Source organism: Apteryx mantelli, chromosome 12 (assembly GCF_036417845.1).
Source record: "Apteryx mantelli isolate bAptMan1 chromosome 12, bAptMan1.hap1, whole genome shotgun sequence".
Taxonomy (NCBI): Eukaryota; Metazoa; Chordata; class Aves; order Apterygiformes; family Apterygidae; genus Apteryx; species Apteryx mantelli.
Window position 1 is genome coordinate 17,827,118 of NC_089989.1, and position 22,550 is coordinate 17,849,667.

A 22,550-nucleotide genomic window follows, 5' to 3' on the forward strand; every position below is an offset into this window, starting at 1 on the left:
AGATAACTCAGCATGACACAGAGAAATTGCAAAGCTGGTACTGAAAACTGTAGCAATAAGACAGATCCAAATAATGGAGCAGTCTGATTATAGCTAAAAGACAGTTTAAAGAACAGAAATGATTGTTTCTTGCTCTCTTCCACAGAAGAGGAACTCCCATGACATGAAAGACTAACTTGACATCTGCACATTGAGGAAGGTGTGTGATTAGTGCAACCAGTCGTGGGGGCATAGCCCAATGAAATCTTGCTGGCTGGGGCTGTGACAGGTTGCTGAAGTGTTTTATGGGGTCTTGCACTCCGCTGGGCTCCTGTCTCACTGTGCTGTCCAGCAAAGACGTTCCCCTTTGTGTGGTTTGTGCCTGGGAAATGAGGTAGGCAATGTGTCGTGGCACCTTTGGATAAAGAAGTGAGCTCCGATTGTAAGCTGCAATGAGGTGGTGCAGCTAGAGAGGGAGATATCTGGGAAATCTGAACCTGAACTGAAGAACAGACTTTGTTAGCAACCTGTCTCTGTAACAGGATGAGCTGATTACCCGAATCCAGGGCTCCAGGGTTCGGGATATGGAGGGTTTGGAGCGCTGTGTACTTCAGAGTGGGGCAACCTCAGCTGATATCTGGTGTCAAAAGAAAAGCATCATCTCCACCATTTTGCTGAATGGGAAGTTAATGCCCTTGGCATTGAGGATATCATTAACAAATTGGAGAAATTCTTTTAGTTTGCTTTTCTGCACTCAGTTTTAGTGCCGCATCTTGGATAGTGTGCTGTGTGTGTGACCTGCATGTATGTGAAGCATCCTACTATGATCTTTCTCTTTATTATCTGTTTGGTCTGAGTGACTTTGCTTGATTTATCATAGCTTAGATATGGTCTTTGGTTGTTGCTAAAACTGTTTTAAAATGTTTAAAAATAATAAAGTGGACTCACTAGCATAAGGATTATATTCCTGTTCAAAACTGACTTTTCAAATTAATTCCAAGTGCAGGGTGTTCCTTTGGCTTTGGGTTTGCCCTGCTAGGCAGGTGGGCCTGTTTCACCAGGAAGAAATTTAACACACAGAGTTTCAGTAAAAGAACTTCCATGCACAGAGCTTGATCTGGCATTTTTTGTGCTCTGAAATTTTCAGCCAATTGAGATGGCATTTGGGAATAAGCAATAGATGCAGCACTGGGCACAGGAGATGAAAATGGTTTGTTGATGAGCAAGTTAACACAGTACTAATGAGCAAGTCACTGTCAAACTTCCGTGATTTTTATTTTTAATCAGTTTATTTGGCTTGTTGTCTGCTTGCATCCTTGGAGCTTTTTTCAGTTCCTTGTGGAAAAGAGCAAGATATACAATCATCACGTAGTTTATTTCTTCAGAAGTGTGTGCATTAAACAGTGTGAGCAGTGACAGTTAATTGAGTACAGTTGTGATATATATTTATAACTATAAACACAGACACAGAATATAAGATATCTACCACATAGGCAATATATGCAGTGCAAAAAATTGTCTTACAGCAATACTTCGAGAATCTATATCTTTTGGATATGTCACATTTATTTAGGAAAGTGGTTTAGGGACATAGGGAGATGGACCCAAAATTCAGGAATGCATTTAAAAGAAAACAGCACGCAAAGATTTTCCCAAATCTCTTCCTGATAACGTCAACACTGATCATTTTTTCGTTCAGATGAAATTGTTGCTCGAGTCAAATACTCTCCTGCAGCACTGCAGCCGCAGATGCTGGCCACACAAAGAAATACGAGTGTCCAGTGAAGGTTTTACAGACTTTTGGTCTGAGTCCAGCAAAGGAGGCGGTTTTCAGTTTACAAAGGTGAGAATGTCTGTGCTTGAAAACCAGTGTGATTTTTAAGTGAACACTTCAGCAGTAAAAGCGTCGTCTCCAAAGCGCTGTCACGGAGGGCTCGAGCCCGCAGCCCTCACCTCGGCCGAGGTCCCCCCGTGCCCGGGTGCGCGCGCTGCTGGGCTGCTGCAGCCCCGTGGCCATTCTGGGCTGTGCACAGCTGCCCAGCGGTGCTTGTTCACGGCCGGTTTGGTGGTGGGTCTGCGGCGTGTGGCTGGATCCCTGGTTGCAGCCTGTGAGCGTGATGCTTTGGTGGGCTGGAAGGATTTCTTTTGGCTGTATGAGTTTAGCCTGAGCTGGGACAGTGAGATTTGGCCCTCCGTTTCTGGACGTAAGCTGAAAATGTACTACCAGACACTCCTGAGCGCTTGCGGACGGGGTTTGTGTGCTGCCACGCTCTGTGCTTCGGTAGGCATCAGGTCAAAGGGTGGCACCTTGATTTTTTTTTCAGATTATATTAGCGTACTCAGAAACACCATTGTATTGTCAGCCTTTTCTTTGCTCATATGAGTGCTCAGTTTACCCAGGCATTTTGGAATGGCTTTCGACCCAAAGACTCACATAAACCCCCCTATCCAACATAGAGTGAGCTGGTAACACTGATTTCACTGGTGAGTAACAGATTGTTTCTCCTGGGATTAATTTAATCTGTGGCAAAACCACAGGTTAATTTGCTTTATTTTGTTTTTTTTTTTTTGAGCTCTTTGATGAAGATCATTTAATCTGTGTTATAACCCCTCACAAAAGCCCAGCTCAGTAAGTTCTGGTTTGTTGTTTAAATTGATGTTATTTATGGGGTATTATATATCATTCTCTACAGCCATATAAAAGCATTCTTAGCAACACCTTTTTTTCTTGGAGAAATTTGGCTTTTTTTTCCCCCCTGAAAGAAAAAGATGCTGCTTCTTCCTCTTGGGTTGAAACTTAAACTACCTGAAAAGCTGCATGTTTGGAATGGACATAATAGCTCATTTCAGATTTTTTTTGACCGATAGTGACCATGTGCACTGGATTTCTGAAACAAAAACTTGTTTAGAATAAGTATGATGAGTGTGGGGCTAAAAGCTACCACAGAGACAGTGCTGTGAGATGGAGCTCTCGAGATCTGAAGCTGGGCTAAGGGCTTCTGTAATCTCAGACTGTCGTGCAGCCACATAACTGCACCACTGGACTTGACACTCGATGGGTAGCTCAGACGTTTTCCTCAAGCTGCCAGGTTGGGCAAGAGTCCTTTGAAATGAAATACCCTGCTGGACTGGGGGGACTAGGGAATAGGTTAGTAAGCTTTTAATTAACAAAGATGTGGTAAATGTCCAGTTTCCCTTTATTCACATATGGATCCCCTGGAGATGCGGATAGTAGATATTGTTTAATTAGGTATTACCTTCCCAGCTGACTTTGTCCATTGAGTTTTGCTGTTCAAGAACCAGTTTTCAAAGGCTGTTGGTGAGTTATGCCGTCTATGCTGGGCTATATCAGGGCTGATGTGAGAAACAAGAAGCTGAGATATTCCAGAAGGAGAAGTTTTAGCTCTAGATGAGGGCACCCTCAAGGCACAGGTGCATTTGGAGAAAGACTCCAGGAGTTTTGCAGATTTTCTACTCAAGTGCCCCATAAATGTGGTAGGCTCTGACCATAAATGGTGCAAAGGCACCATCTCCCCCAGCTTTGCTCTACTAGCAGCCAGGAGATTTTTAGCTTTGCAAGGTGGCAGCTGAAATGAAGCAGCCCTGACCCCTGGGAAAGGGGATAAGAAGCACTGACAAATAGTTTTGCAGCAGTAGCTGTGGGTCCTGTAACCCCTAGCACATACGGATGTCAGCTGTGCTGCAGGACTGGGCATAGAGGTTGACAGGAGAGCAGCCTGACACCAGTGTGACCTTACCACCCCTCAGTCATTGAGTATTTTTTTCCTGGGTTGCTAAAGTAGCACATGTCCAGCTGCTGGGTGAGGGACTGAAACTCAGTAGTCCAGGAGCAAGAAGTGGTTCATCTCTCTGCCACTCTGACCTTTCCCATCTGCAGGGATCTGCTACCTGGTCATTGAGCCAGTTCCATGAATACCCACATTGAAAACACCCAGCCTTTGCTTTCTGCATGTAGCATTTTCCTCTCACTTGGAGCATTTGTGGTATAGTGCAATGTATTTTCTGCCTGCGTATGGAACTGGCTAAATCGCTATATTCAAACAAGTTTGAAATGCAGTTTTAATGATGCTTGTGAAGAAACGTTGCACCCTGTCTGTCAATGCTGAATGGGTGTGGGGACACAGAGGTTGATTTTTCTAGCAGTTTAATAGTAGAGATGTGCTGCTGAGACACACAATATCCGTGAGGCTTGACTTGCGTAGTGGTGCAATACCTGTAACCCGTGGGAAAGCCACTGTGGTCACCTACACTGTTCTCAATAATAAGCAGATTGTCCCTTTCGGTTTTCACGCAAAGGTTTTCACGAGGTTCCCTAGAGCTGCAGCTGCCCTCCTACTACCCCGTGCTCGGCGAGCCTGCCTCTGGTCTGATGCAGGAATCCCCCAGCCTGCGGCAATGCTCATCCCTCCACAGGCTTCTCTGGCTTAAACATGCACTGTGTCTCAAGGGTCAACCAAGAGTTAGCTGGAGGTTAGCGTGCACCCACAATTTTGGGGGAAAGTGACATCATTTCTCTCTGCATCTTCTCATGTGAGTACTTCTAGTGAATACTGCACCTTTTCTGTTATGATACCTTCCTGGGATGGGAAAACCTTTTTTTATGCATTCTACTGGAGCAAGCATTAATAACACAGTAAATAGCCCCAAAGATGCGGCTGTGAACATTCACCATGTACAGAGATGTCAGCGTGTGTATGTTAGCGCCATCCTTGGTATGATCCCTTTTGTGTTTTGGCAGAAGCTACACTGCTTTCTCTTCCCCACTCACTGTTGATGTTCTTCTCAGGTTTTCTTTGACTTTAATGAATTCTGGTGCATGGTCTTCTTGCTTCTCTTGTTCTTTCTCCAGCTGAAATGCAAACAGTCACCATTATCTGTGCCTACTCAAGGATAAAAGTGCAATTCATTAGCTACATTCAAATGGTTGGTTTCATTAATGCTCAGGGTCCAGTTATTATTGCCCAGAATTGAATGACTGTGTAAGTCACATGTTGACTCACTCTTTTTCACCCTTAGTGTGTTTTTCTGGCCCACTGAAACATCTGTTCTTTTCTCCAGTGGAAAAGGTGGAGAGTGCTCCTCACTCCAGAACTGGCATGGAAGAGGGAGGAGGAGGTTTGAATCCTTCCAAGGAAAGGAGGCCTGTGAACCTGGGAAATGCTCTTACCGTTAGGTTATCATCTAAAGGTTGTACTGCGTCTCTTCTATATGCAGAGTCTTTATGGATCTGTCCCTAAACCACCGTTTCATATTCCTGATTTTTCTCTGAGAGTGTTGGGTTTGATTTTTTCAGGTGGTCTTGGCTTGATTGATATTGTTGCAAGGGAACTCCTGTGCTATTAAATAAACCCATTTTATCTATTTTGAGCGTAAATATTGGCAAGTGGGGCAGGAAATTACTTTATTTTCAAAAGTAGCAAGTTAACTTGCCCACCCTGTGTGTCACCCTATGTCCCTGCTTGCTGACCCCCTGGTCTGCTCTGGCCGAGGCACTCTTCCCCCGGGCAATGCCTCAGCATGGTTTTGCCCGGGGTACATGTTGGGAACTACGTTCTGTGACTCCCATTTTATGCAGGGGTAGCAAAGCCATGCTTTGAGTTGAGCCCCACCGTACCCATCTCCTCTCTGGTCTGTGCCTTGTGTGGGGGTTGGGGTACCCTGGGGATGCCTGAAAACTCGGTTCTACCTGATCCAGCCTCTGGTGCCTCTTTAATAGCTCTTTTTCAAAGGGCGACTGCAATTTCTTTGCCTCTTCCTCTTCCTTCTTCTGTCTGATGAGTTGGTTTCGCCGTCGGTGCTCAAGCACCCGCTGCAGCTCTGGCTTGCTCTCCACGCCCAAGCCTCTGTGGATAAAAAGCAGATGTATCAGGGCCAGAGCGCCTTCACCCTCCTGTGTAGCCACCAAAAGGCTGTCCTCAGCCCTAAATGGAAACATGGGGACCCGGGTCGCAAATCCGTCTGCAAGGGTTTGAGCATTTTATGGGGAGCACCTTACTGCTGGGGCCTGCGCCTCGGGCTGATCGCCTTGGGCAGCCATGGCGGCCGCCCTGCGGCATTGGAAGTTTTGCAAACCCTGTTCCACTGTGCTGCTGCAGCTTTCTGTGTTGGGAATGGAAGTGGCATGGTCTGTTGCCTCTTGCTTGTTACTAGTTTTAATTATTTCAGCAGCCACTTCAGTTGCATTTAGGGAATTTTTTTTTTCCACCAGCAGGGGTAGTCATTGAACTGCAATAATTGTCCTGGCAGTTCATTTCCTCCCTGTTGCATCCAGATTTGCTTCAGAGCTGAAGATTAGAGTGAACACCCTGTTAACATGGAGAGTTTGGGTTAGAGGCCAAAATGAAAGGTCCTTTTCTCCTGGAAGCAAGAGCGTTTGCTGATGAAGGAGGCACCTGGCTCCCGTTCAGCCCTATCAATGCATTTAAAGTGGGACTGCTAAAATCCTGTTTTGTTAGGGGAAGGGTTGCTGGAAAGGAGACGTCACAAGGACATGTTGATACACTTCGGGCATAAATATGCGGCAAAGAGCTGAAACAACTTCTCTGAGTAAACTTCATACACCTAACATTTCAAATGTTGCCATGTCTGAATTTAAACACTAAGATTTACCTTTTGCGAATGACCCTGGCCACTGTCCTAGCAGCTGCTGCTCTCCTGAGAACATGGAAGTAGTTATGCATGTGTAGGGATATGGGTTAATGTGGAACAAGTCCAGATGTGCTTGGTGTGGGTTGTGGGATGGTTCCTGCCCTTCCAAGATGCAGGTTTGACAGTCTTCTCTTCTCCATGCCGAAAGGAATCAGTCTCTTGTAAAATCCATAAACTTCCTGGCTTAAATCACTAAAACTGGTGACTCTCTGCCCTGCTGTGAATCCTAGCCAGAGAGAGGCAAAAACCTGAAACTTCAAAGCCTAACATTGCTGAAGGCTGAGGAGATTTTATTCTAACTGTGCGGAGTTTTGTGTATCTGAAGAAAAGATTATTAAGAAGTGATTGAGGTCATATTTACATAGGATGTCTTCTGCTGGCCTCTGCTGACAATAGCAACTGGCACGTAAATAATCTTGCAGGAAAATAGAAAACTGAAATAGGAGTTGTGCATTCTACCAGAAGTAATTGATTCAAGTCGTATTTTTGAGAAAAAGAAGTTGAAGACTTCATAGCTGTGATGCATGGGGAAGGACTGGAGCCTGACCACTTCTGTGGGCTGGATTTAACACCATTTAAATCAATGGGCTGAGACTATTTTACGTTCCAAGGAAATACTCTGAGCACAGATAACCTGTATTCGCAGGCCGGAGCCTGTAAGACGTGAGCTATTCTGCGTTCCTCTGCAGGAAGATCCCTTCTGAGGCGAGGAGATGAGTTCCCCTGTGTCAGGGATGAAGGCTTGCCGGGGTATGTGGCCACGCTCGGCAGGGTGGGAAGGCTGGGGACACCAGCTCTTGGAGGGGGACCTGATCTTGCAGCGAGGTCTGTGTCTGAGATCCCTGCAGCCAGGTGAAACTGTGCTGAGGTGAGTGGGCACCCATCGCTGCCGAGCTCACCAAGTGGTCCTTGCTAGCGACGCAAAGCTTCTCAGTGTTGGAAGGTTTCTATTGACCAAGGCTGGCTGGTTTTTATTAAGGTTATTAGAAAGCAGAGACATCTAACCTGGTGGACTTTGCAGCTTTCTTGGCAAGGTGTCAGGCGCTGAGGTAGTGTCTAACATCATTAGAAACTTAATTGGCAGACAGGAGAGGGAAATACTCTCCAGATGCAGCAAACCGCTGCACAGTCACAACACGGCTGGGGAACCAAGTTCCTTGGATGCTTCCAGTACCTGCGTTTAACATTGCTTCCCATTGTCACCTCTTTTCTTGTTTTATGGCAGGACAAAGTTCACAGTAGCCTTAGCAAAATTAACAGGAGGATTGGCAGCAGAGCTTTTATGATGTTTTTTCAAGCCAGAAAGAACTCAGATTTTACAGAGATGCCTCTCCCAAGGCCTGAGAGAAAGTAAATCTGCCCTGGCTTGCAGGAGAGACAGTTTGTAATGTTGCCTTTGGATTTGTTACTGTTCTTTGGTTTAATTGGCCTGTGCTGTTAGTACCCAGAGATGTTGACTATGATAAGGGTTTTGTTGCACAAGCTGCTCACTTGAGTTGCTTCTGGGTTCTGCTTAAGAGGAAAAAACAATAGCAAAGCAGAAACAGGAGCAAGTCATAGGTCCCTCTTTCTCCTCTTCCCCTTCTCTCCCTCTGTAGTAAACTAGCAGGAGGCAAAACTGTTGCATTTGACAGTGATTCGCAGGCTTTTTACAACCGCTGTTCCTCCTTCCATCTAGGATATCCATGTCAGCTTGGTGGTTTTTGTGAACCAACTCTGGGGCTGACAGCATTTGATTGTCCTGGAACCCAGAGACACCAAAAGAGACTATTAAAATTGATCTAAATCTAACAAGGCTCCATAACCTAAGCTGGATGATTAAAGGTTTGATCGCTTCCTGTTTTTAAATCAAGGAAAAAAAAGAATAAAAAAGGGGTAAATATTTGATTAAAGATCCGACAGCAAGCGATCAGCAAAGGTAGATTCCTGTTTGCAGTAGGCTTTGTTTTGTGTATTTGCTGAAAAATATTTGGGAGGCCTGAACATGAGCAAGTTTAAATTGGTGTCCACAACCTGTGTGTCTCTCTGAGATGTACAGGACTAAAAGGAGTGGGGTGAGGAGATGGCAGGATGGTTATGGTGGGGCTGCCTTCTGCTAGTGCCTGATGGGAAATGTGGACATAACATGGTGGCAGGCATAGGACTCAAACAGCAAATGGTGGCACACTTCAGTATTTGCCAGCTTGCTCTGCTCAGTGCGCTGGGGTCTGTACCCTGTCTATCCTGTCACGTTATCCTGCTCACCCCCTTGCTTTCCTGCCCCATGGTTTAGCAGGGTGCCTCCAGGACTGCCCTGCTGTAAGAGTGGTTGTTGCTGCCCCACATCCCATTCACACCAGTGTCTCTGCTCCTCCTTGAGCCTGACCAACCAATCTTATCTGACGGCCACAAGCCTTTGGCAAACAACGGCTGGTATTTCCTTGTTCATCTCTACTATTTAAGTTGCAGTGGTTTCTTCATGCTTTGTTCCATTGTGGTTAAATGGGAATTATGTTCTGGGAGATCAAGGCCAAGATGGTGAGCCTTTAACTGAGCAGCATCACTAGGCAGAATATGGTCACTCTCAAGCCAGAAAGTTTTAAAAATATCCGTCTGGGATAGTTAACGCTGCCTCAGTGGTGGGGAATGGCCGAGGCACGGTAATTCTTGTGTTTCTGTGGTTCTGTGAGCTCCAGAATCAGATCAGATCTGAGCCCAGCCAGTGTCCGTATTGATTAAAGCACCCTACTGGCAGGCTTGATTGTTTGCTGAGTATGTCTCGTTCTCCTGATGACTTAGTCCTTTTGAAGAGTCTCTGCTCCTTTTAATTAGACAGTCAAAGTGTGATCATGTCAGAGTATTTCTGAGTATTCAGCAAACTTCTATAAAAAGCCAGCAGATTTCTTGCTGTGCTTAAAAGGCTTTGACTGTGGGTTTTTTTTTGTTGTTGTTTTTAACTTCACTGATGTTCAGGCATTTCAGTTTATCATAAAGGAATGATGCGGATATAGGTCCTTGGTCCCTGGCGTCATAATCCCGATGTTACGTTTGTACCCCAAAGAGTTAAACTGGTGTGATGGGATGGGAAATCAGGAATGCGAACGCTAGCTGTATCTTTACCTCAGGAGCACTTTGATTTTTATGGAAACAGGGATTAGGCTTTCCCCTGCATGCATGATCTCCCACTGATGCTGTCGCAGCTCCATCCAGCTTGCACCTCTTACTGCCTCTGGATTGACCCAAAGGCCTTAAGGCATGTGGGAAGGCAGCACATTGGGATATACTTGGCAAGCCCCTTCTCATGAATCAAGGAGATGGAAAAAACAGGACAAGGGAGGGAACGTTCATGGAACACCAAGAAGGGGATGGTGGGGATGCCTTGCATGCAGAGATCTTGGGCTGGGTATCTGCAGCTTCCAGAGCTTGTGGCTCAAAGTGCAGAGAAATAGCAAGCAGCTCCAGAAAGGACTTGGCAATGCCTCCGAATGGCAGAGGCTTCCAGTTTTGCTGTTGTTTTGAAAGAAACTGTTGGTTCAACGAAAAGAGAAAAGGGGCTACAGCAAGTTTTATCCTGTGTCTGTAAGTGAAGGGATTTATCATGACCTTCCAACTCACAGGCTGTCTCTGACCATTCAGCAGCATCTGGCTGATGAGCTCAGACTCCTCAGCACCTCGCAGACCACTTCAGTGGCAGGTGGGGGCCTCCTCTTACCTTTTGTGGTTCATCAGCAGTTCTCTGTGCAGCTCTTGGTGACTCTTTGAGGCTTTTACGGGATTTAGGAGCTTTTTAGGTTTGATAAGATCTGGGTTTCCATCTATGTAGTCTGGGTGAGTCAGGATATTCCCGCTGTCTGGTCGTTCCCTCTGTATTTCAGTGTACATTGATGCTGAAAGAAAAGAGAGGTGTTTGCATGAGAAGTCTCGCTGTGCTAGAACACAGGAGCCCACCGGAGCTCTTCTCCCCTGGCAAACAGGAGGAAAAGAGATGGTGCCTGCCCCAGCAGCTTGACACCTGTGTCGGCATCTGCACGCAGGCACGTGGGCATGTGTCCGGATGTGCTGGTGTGGTTTTGGAGAGATTTAAAAAAATACTCCCACTGCTTTGTTGATCTGACAAATATTAATCAGATCACTTGTAAGTTACTTGTCAGCCACTTGCTTCAGCAGCTGCAGCATTTAGTGCCAAGGATTAATTAACGCAAGATAGATCTAACTAAAACTGGAAACAACCATTGATTTGGACTGCGCTGAGCAGCTGCCTTGGTTGACCTGGCCGATGTCATCAGTGCCTTAGCACAGCACTGGGGATGCTAGAATATGAGAGGGTTTCAGAAACACTGGCCCAGGGAAGTACTTATATATAGCATATAATCTATATATATAGATTGCAGATACAGTTATCTGAAATCTCTCATCAGTGTGAGGCTTTGCTGATATCCTACTGGCCTAATATTCAGGATCCAGCCCAGTGCCAAGGAAAGCGTAGTTCATACATGCCGTATGTGATCATGCTGTAATAATTTTGTATGTTCTGGATGCAAGAACAAAGGTCTGTTATTTCTTAAGTGTCGGCAGCTTGGATTTCAGGCAAACCACAAGGCTGTTGATATTTTCCAAGTGTTCTCCATTTCTCCATTACAAAAAAAACCTGTACAAAGTGAGTGCAAGCACATGTTACAAGGCAAAATACATGCAGTGTGCTGTGTCTTTAAGTGTAAAGTGCAGTTGGGCAGACTATAATTATGCCGGTGTGCAGTCTAATCAGGGGCCTAGAAAGAGCAATTTATTCCTAACTGCTCACTTGAAAAATTTGGAAGTTTACCAGCAGGAACAAAAAGTCCCAGGAAAAGAGTGTAGGCAGCTCCACATCTGTAAGTGTCTCACCATTATAATGTTTTGAGAAGCCTAGTGTGAAGTTATATGGGTTGGTGGAGCAGCAAGGAAAACTTGTTGTTTGGTAATGTTGCCTTTCTCTCTTATTGTAGTCTCATGTATGAAAGGAATAAAACCCTTTCAAAAGAGAAATCAATAGATAAAGCAAGAGAAAGCAGGTTAGGGTCATTCTTTCTTAGTCAGTTAGTACTTACCCAACGTAAAGTGGGTTGCAATCAAACAGAATTGCGTAAGGAATAATACTGCTGAAGAAACGATTCAATATCAAACAACTTCTCCTTGAATGTTAATGTGGCCAGTGCCCTACTGCTTTGGGAACAAAGCAAAACAAATTGGAGCCCGTTACAGGAGTGTAATTGGGTGAATTTGGTACGTATTCAAAGGGCACTTTGGAAGCTGGAACCAGTGATTTCTTGTATCAAATTATTTTCTTCTAGGATTATGCATCACTGTTGGCCATCGAACATTGCAACACGCAAATGCCAGGCTGACTCGTGTCCTTGTGGGGCCAGACTGCAGAGGCTCAGGCTGGTGGCTCAGCGGTGCCTTCCAGAGGGATGCGTGGACTGAAGAACAGCCAAGGGTTAACACAACACAATTTTTCTGGACAACTTTTGTTAAATGAAAACCAGTTTTCAAACAATGAGAAAACACAACAGGTTTTCACTGAGGTAAAATTGCTCTGGTTTGTTTTTCTCGTACTTCCTCCCTTTTTTGGGGGTCTTTTTTCATAGGAGAAAAGGCAGAGGAAAGACAAGAAAGGTGTAAAAGCAAGGGTTTGTTTAGGTGGGAATGAAAGGGATGACCTCCCATTTCAAATGGCAAAGCAATGTCTGTCTTTATTCTTCAGACAAAAGAGTTTCTCCCCAGAGTAACACTGAAAAATATCAGATCTTTTAAACAGAAAATACAATTTCTGGACAGCTGTGCTAAGACTGGCCTTAGAGTCACCGTATTGTCCTGTTGCCCCTTTCTCTGTCCCTTTGCCGTTATATAGAAGAGAGCTACCCTTTCCTGCAACAGAGATATTCCTGCATTTGGTTGTGTGATGGGCGCAAAATCCTGTCATGCTGGTTATGCATCATTTTGGGGTGGAAGCGGCCAGCGAGCCGGCAGCTCCAATGCGGCCAAGCCTGGAGATTTTGAATAGGCTAATGTGGTTACTTCCAGACTGTAGCAATCCAACATTGCATGACCAAGGCTTGGAAAACAGAAGCAATTTATCAGCCTATTTACTGAAGGCACAGAGGGAACTTTCCCCTGAAGCTAGCACAAATACTGAAAATGCTGGGAAGGAAGGAGTGGGAGGAATTGAAATATACTGGAAACATTTCTGGCCAGGGGGCTGTTGGATCAGCACGCACAAGTCCTCCCAATGACTGTAATTTGCCTGAGCAGGACCCAGCAGGTAGCTTTTAGCTTGGTTTGCACTGCGCTAGATCTGTCCAGGGGTGTGCAGATACTGTCAATGAGGGTTTTGCTTCCAGTGGATATCCATACCGCTGCCCCCCAGGTCAAGTGGCACGGGTACCCGAGCTGCTGCCCTGGCACAAGGTCAAAGCACTGACCTTGTCCCAGAAAATGCCTGGAAGGAACCTTGAGCATAGCTACATGAACAGCACTTTATATCTTCAGAAGACCTTAATCTGGCACAATTCAAGAAATATCTTCATCTGCATTGAGCATAAAAAGAAAAATGGGAATATAGAAGCATTAGTGCTCCTGAAACACAGCTTGGGGTTGTGTTGGGAGTAAGGACAGGGCATCCTTTCTCCTGGCAGATAGGGACTCAGTGCAAAATGTTTCTAGTGGAGCAGATCTGTCATCTTCAAGACCTGATGTAATTCATATCCATGTATGAGGAGACAGACTGCTATCAGGCTGCTTTTTGTCATTATTTATAGCACTGGAGGTATAAATCAAGCCAGGTCTCTGGGATGGATTTACAGCAGGATGCCTGGTTTTGTATGATGCAGCTGTAGATCAGTGAACAAGGCTCTGCTCTGGCACTTCTTTGGCCACCATCATAAATCAGCAAAAGGTATTAGACATTTTTATATTGTTCTTGGCAAGTTATAAACAAAAAATACATGTGCATTTTAACACCCTCTGCTGTGCTCGGAAAGACGGCGTGACCTTTCAAATAGAACTGGTTTGCACTACTGTTTTAAAAGGCAGTTGTTTGCATCGATGTATGCAGTCTCTTGCTCGCTTTTAAAATACTTTCCCTTTCCTTATGCCCGGATGAGCAGGCCAAGGCCACAGGCATGGGCAGATATTTGGACTTCACACCCAGCACAACTCCTCTCCCAAGCAAAGCTTGAAACGAGCTCCCAGCCTTGCTCTGTTTTCTAGGAGACCCCACAGGAAATATTTGCATTTGTCCCCTTTTCCAGCCCCCCCCCCCCCCCCCCAGCGTGTAGAAGTGGCTGGAGGAGAAAAATGACTTTTAAAATCTCTTCTGACCTAAACCAAAGCCCAAAATCCTGCTCAGGCTTCCTGGATGCCCTTACAAGTCTGCTGCTGGTTTGCGAGACTTGCGATAAAATCACGGGTCCGCAATCCTGGCTAAAACCGTTTCCATGTCTGATTATGCTTAGCCCCAGTCTCTTGGGAAACAGAACACTGGGCAATTTGGGTGGGACATTAAGCATCTTTGAAAACCTAAACATAGTAAACAATAATAAAATAACAAATAACAATAATTAAATGTACCCTACTGGGAGTGTCAAATGTGGGGTGGTGCTGGGGATGCCGAGTGGCTTTTGTGCAGCCCAGGGCAAGGACAGTTTTAGTCTCCTAAACCCGAAACAGACCTGTCGGCCCTTGGGGCGCTGTCGAGCCCCTGCCCAGGGCCAGGCACCTGAGATGGGGCCTCAGCTGGGTTTCCATTTGCTGCTGCTCCTTTTTGGATCATCCCTGATGTAATTTCCCTTGCTCAGAAGAGAGACCCTTCACAGAGCATTTATTTAGGATTAATCGCCTTGTCTCTATGGGGTGGGCTGCCCTGCGAGCCCCTCTGTGTCCTGACCAGCACCGTGCGTGGGGCAGGACTGGTGCCGCTCACTGTGCCCTGCTGTCGGCTGCCTCCGGTTTCCCTGTTCACTGTCCTGTCGGGATGAAAATAATCCCCAGGAATGTTAAGGGGATTAAAGGTCTTGGAAAGGGCAGGTAGCCCAAGGCGTGCACGGTCTGGTTGCAGCTGGCTGCCTGGCTCCAGCAGCTCTTCACAGGGGTGGGGGGGGGGGAAAAGAGATCAAAAAGAAAATTAATCCAGAGCTGTCATGTTTAAAAAGCTTTAGGGCAGGGGTCTGGGCTCCTGCCCAGCACCTGGGGCTTTGCAATGTTTTAGGAGATTGGAGGGTGGACCAGGACACCAGGGTTCAGGCACTTTTTGCAGGTTTTCATGCGAAATTCCTTCCCTCCTGCCAACCGTTCCCCATCCGTCTCTCCTCTTCAGCCTCCCCTTGAACATGGCTTTAGGATGAGCCTGCGTAGTAGGTAGCGAGCACGTCTCCTTCCCTTGACTCTTGTTTTGCCGAAGCACCGCCAAGCTCTCCTCGCTCGTTGTCCTTCCCCCCCAAGACAGGCTCTCCGTGCCCCTGCGACAGGCCCTCCGTCCCCTTGCGCGTCCTACGGCCCTTTTCTGTGCCAGCTGCAAACCGAGTTTCTCTGTGTTCAGCACTGCGCACAACCCCATACTCCAAGGTGCTACTTCTCTGTGCGATGCTGTACGACTGGTTTTCAGTAGGTTTAACTTGCAAAACCGCTGATGTTATCTTCTGCAGCACAGGTTGATGTTTAATTTTAGCTGGAATCTATGAAACAAATGGTTTGTAGTCTCTTACTTCTGGTGTCCGTACTGTTTGAGTACTGATTTTCTGACCAGGCCGTCTAGGGAGAGGTTTTCGGTATGGGTAAATAGCTAGAAAAGGACCAAACTGCTCTTCCTCAAGTATTTTATGGGATCCCTTTCTGGGCAGAGAATGAGCCTCCACAAAATGTCATCAACATAAAAATAGGCAGAAAGCAGTATTCTGGGAAGGGGATCCAGGGTCAGACAGTATCACTGTTCATTATTATGTGAGACCCCGTTATTTGGTAGGAAAGATGAGACTGGAAAAAATTTCCAGGACCTCCAGAATCAGAGCCCTGGATCAGGGCTTGTAACACTACTAGCTCGAGGGACCATTCCCTGGACAGAAACGATCACTTAAAACTATAATTACAGAGAATAATCTCTGTTTTTCTGAATGCCTGGAATTTTTTTATGAATACATATTTTTCAAAGAACCAACTTCAGGACACACGCAAGAAATAATGCTGAAAGAAGCTGGTAATATATGTCTCACAAGTAAGAAAACTGTGAAATAACATACTTAGCATGGGGCATCAAAGCTAGCTCAAAGGTATTTACACAAGTAATCTGAGCCTGTGAAATAATTTGAGTTTATGACATGTACAACTGCAACAGTGGGGAAACTTCCCTTTTCTGGAATTTTTTGCCATACCCAAGGATTTGACATTTCTGTTCTGAACTGAAGCTGCGTTGTGTCTGCCAAAGTGCGAATACTAAATGCACCAGGTCTTTGTGGTGACTCCAGCTTTTACCAGCTTCCCACGCCCAGCTCTGCTCCTTCCAAAGCCTCATCTCAGCCCAGCTTAGCGTTTTTTTTTCTAATAAGCTGAAGCAAACTTTCTGCGTGTTGTTGGAATCGTGTGAATACATCGGAGCAGAGCGCTTTGTGATATGATCTGGGAGAAACTTTTTAAAATGGGGAAAAATTAGAAATAGTTTGGCTGAGCCAATGCTAGAAAGAAATACAGTACAAGGAAGATGCCTGATCTAGATTCAGAGGCACAAAGATCTTGTTTCTTCATCTTCCCCTTAGGAAGGCTACGGTGGTGTGGGACTGTCCTCACCCACACTGCAAGGTTTTTGTACATTAGCATTAGCCCGTGGGCAGGTGGCGGTAAGTCTTGAGAGCACAGGATCTCTACGCTAGGCTCGGTTGCTTTAAACACTGGGATAGCGGCCGTACATGCTCACTTCTAGTTGTTAAATAGAAGTTAACGATTTTTTTTTTTCTAGAGCATGAGCTTTCAGCACATTCAATGTTAGAAAAGGAGAGGGAAGGGGGAAGAAAAATGATTTGCCTGTGCAGTGCCAGGGGCCCTGCAGGTGAGACTCCTAATGTTCTCGCGCTGAAAGTTCATAAATCTTAGTGGAAGGACGAAAGCCCGTCGGCTGGAGGAGCCAGCTGGTGTTTCTGACTCCACGCGCTAGGTGCGGTAATGTCCACCGCAACACCGTGCGGTTGTGTTGCTGCAAGAGAAGGCGACCCTTGGTCCGCGGGGAGCCTTCCTGATGTGCTCTGTGCTTTAATACTCACCAGATGTTTTCTAAACAATGACTGTTTTCAGTCAGAGCATTTCCACTGTCTAGAAGGGAACTGGAGTTAGGCCCTATGGCTTGTCCCAGTGCAGCGTAATGACAGAAGAGGTTATGCTGTATGTTAAGCACTACAGAAAAGAGTTAAGATGAAGGTTCGTCTTTAATTTTGGATTCTTGGGTTCTTGCTGTTTACTAATTTGCATAATTTTCCTAATATTAATACCCTGTGTTTTAGAATTACAGAATAACTGGGGCTGGCGGGGACCTCTGGAGATCCTCTAGTCCAACCGCCTGCTCAAAACAGGGCCAGCTTAGATCAGGTTTTTCAGGCCTTGTCCAGCTGAGTGCTGAATATCTCCTGGGACGAAGGGCCAGCAATTATTTTAGTGTGTTGCTGGAAAAGGAATATATTGGAAACGCTCAGGTGCAGGCTGTTGTGTATCTCAGCATCCTGTACACAAGTCACGCGGTAACCCACGAGAGGCGGTACGTAATCCATAGGAGACCTCTTGTGCTTTTAACGGGAGGTTATTCTGGGGCAGTCTTGCACGGCTTGATTCCTTTTGCACCCATGGGTGTATCCTACACAGGTAGCCTTGACGTTTCTCAGGCCTTTTGAGGAGACCTACGTAATGCTTTCGATTGTATCGACCGAGCTGGCACGTCGGCATCTACAGGTGTATGCTGCCGCAGAGACTCTGGCAAGGTGAAGCGTCAGAAAGAGGCAGTTGTTTTGACTCTTGTTCCAAAATCACAACTTAAAGAAAGGAAGTATTAATTTGTTACAAGTCTGGTAAAGTTTTGTCTGCTTTATAATCCTTGTAGCAGCGCCAGGGAAGGAGGCTGTTAAGATGTGCTGTAATAGCTGTGCTGAAATCATCTGCTGTTGCTGCTGGCTAAGCACCTCCCGCGCACATTTGCAGATGAGAAAAAAAAACAGCGGGGTTTTGACTGTCTTGCAAATCTGAGAAATTTAGTTAATTTGCTGTGACTAGGGGCTCTCTCCCGCATTACTCTGGGGTCACAGGACAGTGAAAATTGTATAACGGTCTCTGCTCCTCAAAGCTTTGCACAGCGTGGCGAGCGTTGCTTTCTGGTGCTGCCCACCCTGCGTGAGGCTCTGCCTCTGGACGGACGAGCGGTTTGGGCCGCTCTGATCCTCCAAGCCAGGACATTTGCTTTCAAAAGCCATTTTCTGCACGTTTCTGCACAGTTGGTAGATTCAGAAAAGAAAGAGGTACCAAAGTGCCATCGTTAGTGGGCGAGAAGCGGCTGCTGCCGAAAGCGGAGAGGAGCTTTTGGGTTTGCAGGGCCTGAAAACCCCCCGAGTCAAGGCTGCAAAATGCATCTTAAAGCAATAACTAATCTGTATGTCTCTATAAAGGAGCTGAGCCCGGAACAAAATCCCAGTCATTCCTTCGTATTAGCTTAACGACTGCAGCGGCTTACTGCCTCGCCGATGGATAACAACAACACCGGTACGGCGAGCCCGAAGATTGGCAGATGCTAATTATTACCCCGGCGGAGTGGGATGGCACCGATTCCCATCCTCGCCGTTATTTTCCTTTCCTCGCCTCCCCTGCTGCGGCGGCAGCTCTGGAGCTCGTGGGGCTGGGGCTCGCCCCGCTCCGCCGGCAGGCGGCGGGGGAAGCGCGCCGTGGGGGGGGACCTGGCACGCGCGCCCTCGCTCGGCACCGCAGTCATGCGCGCGCTCCGGAAGGACGAGCACAGGACCTCCGCCTGCTCTTAATCCATAGCGTTAAATAATTAAGCAAGCCTAATTCTAGTACTTGTAACGCAGCAGGGCCCGTGTAACTCGAGGTGGCCGCCTTGGGAAATGATTCCTGGCTATCGGGTCGCCGAGGCCGAGCCGCGGGCGCCCTGCTGGGCGTCATGGCTGCATTGGGGACGAAAAGGCAGAGAGCAAACCCGCAAGGTCACGGTGCGCGGCAGGAAGAAACGCGAAGCAGAGAGGCGAATGCGGCGCTTTAGCCGTGAGCGGCTTTTTAGGGAAAGCAATCCTCTGCAGGCCTTCCCTGGCCTCTGCTCATGTTAAGCAGCACTTGGGGCTTGAGCTCTGGGTTTTTGTGGCTGCATGGGCGGTAGCTGCTTTGTCATCAGTGCAAAAAGTCTCAGCTTTTCGCACTGCCGCTTGCCGTATCTTCCCGCTTGCCCCGATGTCAGTGCGGGGCTTTCTGGCAGGACGGCAGCTGCTGCCGCTCGGGGACGGGGGGCAGCCGCAGCGTTGCCCCATGCCCCGGCCTCCGATGGGGGTCCAGCGCGGCGCGGTGGGAGGAGCGCCGGGATGGCCATGCACGGTGCCCCCACGGCTCCCGTCCCTGCCCTCGCCCAGCCGCCCGCCGGGTCCAGCTTCCCCCGTCCCCTAAGTGCTCGCAGGGGCCGGTGCTGCCCACCAGTACAGCCAGTGTTCCCTACCAGTACAGCCAGTGGTCCCCCCCAGTAGAGCCCATGAACACAGCCAGTTGTCTCCCCAGTACAGCCAGTGCTCCCTACCAGTTCTTCCAGTGCCCCCCACTAGAGCCAGTGCCCCCCACCCATCATTCTAGTGCGCTCCACCAGTGCTCCCAGTGCTCCACACCAGTACTGCTGGTGTTCCCCCCAGTACTGCTGGTGCTCCCTGCTAGTACAGCCAGTGGTTCCCCCCAATACAGCCAGTGCCACCTGCCAGTCCTTCCAATGCTCCCCCCAGTATAACCAGTGCCCTGCCACCCATCCTTCCAGTGCTCCCTGCCAGTATTCCCAGTGCTCCCCCCCAGTCCTGCGGGTCCTTCCCGAGCCCGGTGCACACCCTGCTGCCGGCCCCCGCGGGAACATCCGCGCCCCCCCTGCTCTGCGCCCCCGCAGCCTGGGCGCTGGGGTGCCGGTCGAAGCTGCTCGCGAGCACCTCCAAAGCCGCCCGAATTTCCGGGCCCTGGATGGCCGCAGAGGCACCCGGCGAGCTTCGTGCTCGCTCATGCATTTTGGGAAGGCACGAATGCTGCCCCCGTGGGGCTGGGCTAGCTGCGCTGCCTGGTGTTTGCCGCCGAGCCGTGGTCTGTTCTGTGCCGGCTGGTCATGCAAACACTCGTGAAGTTCGGCGGCAGCAGGATCCTGCCTTTCGGGAGGCAGGAGAGATTGATTTTACTGGTTAATAATTCCATTTAAATGCCTCAGACTGCGATAAGCCAAGATGACAAGCCTGGGATCCCACTCGCCGTTAACGATTAACAAGGGATATCAGTCAGATGCCTTTTGGAAACGGCATGTGCAACAGCTCACTTGGTTTTGTAAAGCGGTGACAGATGCTTAGCAATCTTTCTGATAATCGCAAACTTACTTTTAATACATCATCAAATATTTGCTCTGGGCATTTGCCAGGGTACAATAGAGGCACGGCGGCGTTGCAATCGTTAGTGAATTTTTTTAAGGTAGCTCGAAGGTATTTTGTTGAACACAGGGAAAAATCTCTCGGGTTGCACCGCAGGGATTATATCGGCGACTATCCCCTGTCCAGGCTCATTCCGTTCCCAGAGGAACGTGTGAATGGCAGCACGGCACCGCTCGGGAAATTTGTCCGTTCCGAGAGGCAGAAATGGAGGGGTTGCCGCTCCCAGCCTAGGCACCGAGCTGCTGAAGTAGTAAAGAAAAAAAGCTATCCCGAATGACGCAGTTTAAAACTGGCTCTAAAGTCATCCGGGCACGGATACCTCTGCAGCACAGAGCAACCCCGGGAGAACAAGCCGGCGCTCGTCCCCGCGCCGCCGGCCGCCCCGGGGAAACCCCGCGCGCTGGCTCGCGCCGCCGGCCCGGGGCTTACCTGATCGCAGCAGGGCGGCGCGGGGGCGGCCGGGGGCACCGGGCGGCCCGCTCGCCCACCCGCCCGCACCCCGCCACATGGGGCCGCGCGGGCTGCCCTCGCCCTCCTGCCCCGCCAGCCCGGCGCGCGGCTCCCGCGAAGCTCGCCGAGTCCTGCCGGCTCCGCTCAGCCGGAGCGAGGATGGAGGGTCACGTGGCGCCCGCCGCTGCGCCCTCGCTCCCTCCCCTCCGCTCTCGCCATCCCACCGGCTCCCCGACGCCGCGGCCTTGCCCGGCCCGCGGGCTCGCTCCGCGCCGGGAACTCGCTCCCTTTCAGCTCGTTGCCGGGCGATGTTTTCCCACGACTGCCAAAAAAACTGTTTTTTTTCTTTATCTCCGAAGGAAACACCTTTGGAGGTGCCGGAGCAGCCGCTCGCCGTGACCCCTGCGCCGGGAACGGTGGCTGTGTGGAGCTGGCGGGGGGGACGCGGCCCCGCTCCCGGGGACGGCGAGGGTAGTTTCTCCTAAACACGCCTTAAATAAGCTCCCGTAGAAATCAGATCGCCCCAGAGGAAGCCGCACGCCCACTCTCTCCAGCAACCGCTGCAACAGCAAAACCCGGCACCAGGGCAACCGCTCTTGTTATCGGGATTATTCCTTGGCATGTTGCAAGAGCCCAGAAGGTGCGGAGCGTCCCCGGCCCTCGGCGGAGATGGCGCCCGCCCTGCCTCCCTCCTTGCCTGCGGGCAATCGTCCCGCGCTGCGGGCGTCGTGGCGAAGCCCCCAGAGCCGCGCTGTGGGGCCGTAGCTGGTGCTGCCCCGGGAGAGCTCTTCCGGAGACAGTCTGGCAGCCCCGGCCCGGAAAAGGACTGGAGAAAGGGGCCAGGCTGCCTTGGCCACTGCAGGGCTTTTCCCTCCTTTTCCCCCTCCGTGTTTCGCGCTGTGCCCTCCCGCTCCTCCGCGTGGAGCTGCGGGGCTCCCGCGCGCAGCCTGCCCTTGCCGTGGTGAGCAGCTCTGCCGACCCCTTCGGGGGTCCCGGCGTGGTTCCCCGTCCCGGCTGCGTCCTCCCGCAAAGGGCTCAGCGCCGCCGAGCGACAGCGAAGCCCCCGGAGGCGCCCAGCCTGCCTCGCAGGGCGCAGCGCGAGCCCCTCGCGGCCGGGCGCGAGCTGCTGGGCACTCACCCGAGCCGCCGCTCGCAGGCTTCCCGCTTCTGCTCTGGCACGTGGGCTGGAGAGAATATCCTTTCTGGAAGAAAAGAAAGGAGAGAGAAGTGGAGGGGCGCCCAAGCGTGGGAGCTTCTCCCCCCGCTGCCCTTGCCAGGCTGCCGCTCGCAGGCTGAGCATCCTTCCCGTCGGGCTGGTATTTCTCCCAAGTTACCCATGGCATGTGATTGTGCAGGTATTGCTCTAAAATAGGAGAATATATTGAAACATAGGAGGAATTGCCAGTCATTTGCTACTAAAGACTTTTAAGTGCTGTTTTTTTTTGTTTTTTTTTTAATCTCCTGGCCTGGAGTTGTTTAATTTTGACTGAGGTGGAGTCTTAAACGCGGGAGCGGAAAGGCCTGCTGGCCTGCATTGCCTTAGGTGCGTGCTGTGTGCGTACGTGTGCCTCTGTGCGTACGTTCACACAATCGTGACCATCTGTGGGTTAAAAAAAGGGCAATGTTTTAAATCAGTGATGGTTTCTGCCTCCAGACAAAGGCTGTGGCTCCTTTAAAGGGGGCCCCTCGCTTTCCCTGTTGGCCCTTCCTTGGAGCTGTGCCCTGCTGCTCCATGAGCCTCTGCGTTTTTTCTAGGCACTAGCAAAATAAACCTGGAATTTAGGTGCTTCAGGACCA

The 22,550-nt window shown here is 49.1% G+C and overlaps 1 protein-coding gene across 1 annotated transcript; it reads right to left on the bottom strand.

The window, feature by feature from the left end:
* Positions 1–1,229: 1,229 nt before the first annotated feature.
* Positions 1,230–21,264, bottom strand: FAM107A (family with sequence similarity 107 member A). The gene is made up of 4 exons (XM_067303419.1): positions 20,733–21,264; positions 10,340–10,514; positions 5,687–5,843; positions 1,230–4,849 (listed from the first exon to the last, which is right to left on the bottom strand). The coding sequence occupies exons 1-4, from the start codon at positions 20,809–20,811 to the stop codon at positions 4,742–4,744; spliced, it is 519 nt and encodes a 172-aa protein (XP_067159520.1). The 5' UTR covers positions 20,812–21,264; the 3' UTR covers positions 1,230–4,741.
* Positions 21,265–22,550: the final 1,286 nt, after the last annotated feature.